This window comes from Suricata suricatta, chromosome 10, assembly GCF_006229205.1.
Source record: "Suricata suricatta isolate VVHF042 chromosome 10, meerkat_22Aug2017_6uvM2_HiC, whole genome shotgun sequence".
In the NCBI taxonomy this organism is placed as follows: Eukaryota; Metazoa; Chordata; class Mammalia; order Carnivora; family Herpestidae; genus Suricata; species Suricata suricatta.
This window is the reverse complement of record NC_043709.1, coordinates 58,210,867-58,215,592: the sequence shown is the minus strand read 5'-3', so window position 1 is coordinate 58,215,592 and position 4,726 is coordinate 58,210,867. Positions and strand designations below refer to the sequence as shown.

The window sequence follows — 4,726 nt, the reverse complement described above, 5'->3', positions numbered from 1 at the left end:
AACATGGCAAATTTTAAAGTACATGGATTTATAGTAATTCGATCTCAAGACCTAGGGGAACACTAAGATATTGAATGTACGTTAATAACAATAAATGATCCAATTATAAGTACATGAATCTAAATTATATTAATTAATTTAGAATATTATATATGCTATAGAATATTAATGTATATATGCACATATAAAAACTACATTATTAATGTTTATTTTTAAGTAATACCTATAAGTATATAGATATATTTAGGAAGGGAAGTCTGGAATTTTGATATTATAGTTAAACAGTATGGGTTATATGATTTTGTATATTTCTCCATTTTCTTATCTAAGTATAATTTCCCACATATAATATAATTTATGTAACAAACCAGTAAATGAGAAATGTACTTTCTTTATGACCCTCCCATGTGATAGCTCTCAGTTTATGTGATATGACAATAAAAAGGAGCTAATGCTGTGTCTTATAGCCAGATTTTTCTGTAGTCCTGCTGGCCTTTATCTGCTGCTGGATCTTCCTGCCTCCGAGGACACGGTCTCCAAGAAGCCACAGTTAGTGTACTCTTTTTTTAACCCCAATCTTATTACTCAGAAGATTCATTAGTAACTCCGCTCTTCAGTCATCAGGGACTCCTTGTTTATTCACTTAGTTACATTTTTATCAAATAAAGCAAATGTCAAGCTACATATAGTGATTGTGCTTACACCTAAGAGATCAGAATGATAACTTTCCTGATACTAGAGAAGGTTCCTTACATTCCACAGCCCTTCTTTATATTATTTTTGTTTGTTTGTTTTTCCCTTCGTGAGGGGACGGGTATAATAGCACAACAAGGAATTCCATGTAACTGGTTGAAGAAGGATAGTTCAGTGAGGTCTTTGCATCTTGGAGCTGTGAATACGACAGTGGATTCATAAGCAAAACTGACCAGAAGTTCATAGAAATATCTTCATCCCAACTACCATTTTTGGTTTAGAAGTTTTAAAGTTTCACATGTTCAACAGCCAACAGAAACTACGATTCACAGTCATAATAGTAAGTGAGATAAAAGGTCATTCTAATTATACTTACTTTTATTTCATTTGTTTCTTATTCTTCTCTAGAAAACATGTTTTATTTATCTCTTCAAAATTGGAAATGTGAGTGATAAATTTCCATATTCAGTAAAGAATACATTTGTTGCATTTTTTTAAAGAATGTAGTTTCTTTGAATAAATAAATGTCATTTTCTGAGAGACTTTTATGCACAAAATATACTGGCATTGAAAATGATTAAAATTCAGGGCACCTGAGTGGCTCAGTCGGTTAAGCATCTGACTTCAGCTAGGGTCATGATCTCGGGGTCCATGAGGTAGAATCCCCACATCAGGCTCTGTGCTGTCAGCTCAGAGCCTGGAGCCTGCTTCAGATTGTGTGCCTCGCTCTCTCTCTGTCCCTCCTCTGCTCATGCTCTGTCTCTCTGTGTCTCTCAAAAATAAATAAACATTAAAAAATAAAAATAAAAAGATTAAAATTTGATAGCTATCCTGAAATGTTACCTGTATTATCAACCTCACATTAAAAATTATGATATATTTGCATAATTATAGCATAACCCTCAATCTCCCAAAAAAATGACACATTAACTAAAATTTCATCCTCATTAGAGATCTTTTTTTTAATTTTTTAAATGTTTATTTAATTTGGGGAGAGAAAAATAGTGCAAGCAAGGGAGGGGCAGAGTGCAGACACAGAATCTGAAACAGGCTCCAGGCTCTGAGTTGTCAGCACAGAGTCTGACATGGAGCTCGACTCGTGAACTGTGAGATCATGACCTGAGCCAAAGTCAGACACTTAGTCAACTTAGCCACCCAGGCACCCCTAAAGATCTTTAAACTCATGTCAACCTATCTTTTGAAAGTAGAATAAGTAAACAAGAAACAGTTAGTCACATTTCACCAAATCTTTTTTAAACCTTGTTTTATTATATCTTATAAGGAAAAAAATCTCTTATTATTAGAGCACAGAATAATATCCAGTGGTGAGAGGGCTGAGTGAGTTTAGTCAGTAACATGATGCATGTGTTGCTGAAAATTAGAAAGTAGAGGAAGGTAGGAGACAGGCAGCAGAAATATTTCACCTGCATTTCAATTTGGTCTGATATAGTAGTTAAATGTATCTCAGTTCCCTTGGAGTGTTCTTTCAGGCCTAGTTCAGTTCTTTTTGTTGGGTACCATAACCATCAGCCTTAACTGCTTTTGCCCCTTAGTCAGAGCGGACCCTGTCTCACATCAGTAAAACAATACATTAGTTTACACAATAAAGTGAGTAGTCCACATACAAATAAATTGGAGTCTTCAGGGGAAACTTCTCATAATTCACTGTAGCTGGGAAATTTCAACCTGAGAGATTCTTTTTCAAATGAAAATATTTGAGTCCTTACTGATTAACTGTCATTACCTTAAAACAATCAGTGGAAGAGCCATTAACCCAAACTCAATCAAAAAAGATCATGCCCTTTGGATTTAATATCTTGCTTGTAGTGGCAAAAATATTGTCTCAAAACAATTTTACTGAAAGATAGGTCAAAGAGAAGGCAGTTTCTCTTTTGTCAGCTATGAAGGTAATAAACAAAAAACTTGATCCTCTTTAAAGGTAAAAAAAAGAAAAAAGAAAGAAAACTCCAACAACAGATTCTAACAGAAAACTTAAATAAGGTTAATATCAAAGTGCTTTGAATTGGAAGTCCAAATAGGAAAAAAAAATAGCTTCATAAGTGTCTGAAAAGTATGCTATAGATAAATTCATTTAGAAATGTTTATTGGATCGGTTGACAATGACGTTCCACTTCTGAAGTGGAATGTGCTCAATAAATGTAGACTATTATCCTTATTGAAAGGAATGTATTAAGATAAGGGGGAAGAGAGAGATCACAAGTTTCACTTGTGACATAGGGAATTTGAAGTTCATGTGAAATGTCCAAATAGATATATCAGGTTGCATCTGAGAATCAGAAAGGACTATCATTAAAATAAAGATACAGATTTAGTAAAGATCACCTGAAAGATGACATTTCAAAACCTAAGAATGGATGAAAATACAGAGGAAATATTAGTATGGCAAAATGTGAACAGAGATGAAGAAAACACTGAAATATAAAACGATCAGATAAACATATCATCTGTAGTCAGAGCACTTTATGAATCTATGAATGTATATTGTGCCTAAGTATACTGCACATTAAGACATTCTATATTCCGCACGACTGTGAGTTATAGGTGATTAGTTAGGGACAGAGAAACCTTAGAAGGAGGAAGTGTCAGGAGGAGGTGAAAACATCATGTGTGAGTGTGTGTGTGTGTGTGTGTGTGTGTACATGCACACATGATAGAGTTTAGAGATACTCATGGGAGAAAATATATATGCCAGAAGCAAAAACAGAAAGCAAAATTCTTTAACCATAGAGCTGGAACAGGGACTTTAAGTGACTATAGAACGTACATAGTAAACCCAACCTGTCTATTATATATTAGTACTTTAAGAAGGAACAATATGTCAAGCAAATACATCAAATAGAGAAATCGTGAAAATCAAGACATCTTTCTTCTATGAAATGACAAACGCATATGAGTCAAAAGTAGTCCTTGGCAGAGTATACATTTAAATTTTAAATATTTTTAATAATAATAAATCAGAAAAACCTGAATATGATAGAGTTCACATTGGCAAAATAATCCATAATAAAAACCCTCAATGTTTCACGCAGATTTAACAGATGTCAAGAATCAGCAATGAGAAACAGCACAGTAATGACATTCATTCTGCTGGGACTGACAGACGACCCCCAACTACAGGTTGTGGTTTTTATCTTTCTCTTTCTCACCTATATGCTGAGTGTAACTGGGAACCTGACTATCATCTCCCTCATCTTATTGGATTCCCGCCTTAAAACAGCTATGTACTATTTCCTACAAAATTTCTCCTTCTTGGAGATCTCATTCACATCCGCTTGTATTCCCAGGTACTTGTATAACATAGCCACAGGCGACAGGCTCATTACTTACAATGCCTGTGCCAGCCAGGTGTTTTTTACTGACCTCTTTGCTGTAACCGAATTTTTTCTCTTGGCTGCCATGTCCTACGACCGCTATGTGGCCATCTGCAAACCCCTGCATTATGTGACCATCATGAGTAGCACAGTCTGCAGAAGACTTGTTTTTTGTTGTTGGGTAGCTGGTCTGTTTATTATAATCCCTCCACTTAGCCTAGGCCTAAATCTGGAATTTTGTGATTCTAATATCATTGATCATTTTATCTGTGATGCATCTCCCCTCCTGAAAATTTCTTGTTCAACTACTTGGTTCATGGAACAGACTGTTATAATCTGTGCAGTGCTGACCTTCCTTATGACACTTATGTGTGTGGTTCTGTCTTACATTTATATCATCGGGACAATTTTAGGATTCCCTTCTGCCCACCAAAAGAAAAAGGCTTTTTCTACCTGTTCTTCCCACATGATTGTGGTTTCCATCACCTATGGCAGCTGCATTTTTATCTACATCAAACCTTCAGCAAAGGAATCAGTGGCCATTAACAAGGGTGTGGCAGTGCTCACTACCTCCATCGCTCCGGTTCTGAACCCTTTCATTTATACACTGAGAAACAAGCAAGTCAAAGAAGCCTTCAATAACTCAGTCAAAAGAATCGTGATATTTTCCAGGAAATAAAAGAATGTGAAGCCAAAGAAAC

The 4,726-nt window shown here is 35.3% G+C and overlaps 1 protein-coding gene across 1 annotated transcript; it reads left to right on the top strand.

Annotated features, from left to right (window-relative positions):
• Positions 1 to 3,768: 3,768 nt before the first annotated feature.
• LOC115303615 (olfactory receptor 6C2-like) lies at positions 3,769 to 4,704 on the top strand. The gene has a single exon (XM_029953446.1). The coding sequence runs from the start codon at positions 3,769 to 3,771 to the stop codon at positions 4,702 to 4,704; it is 936 nt and encodes a 311-aa protein (XP_029809306.1).
• Positions 4,705 to 4,726: the final 22 nt, after the last annotated feature.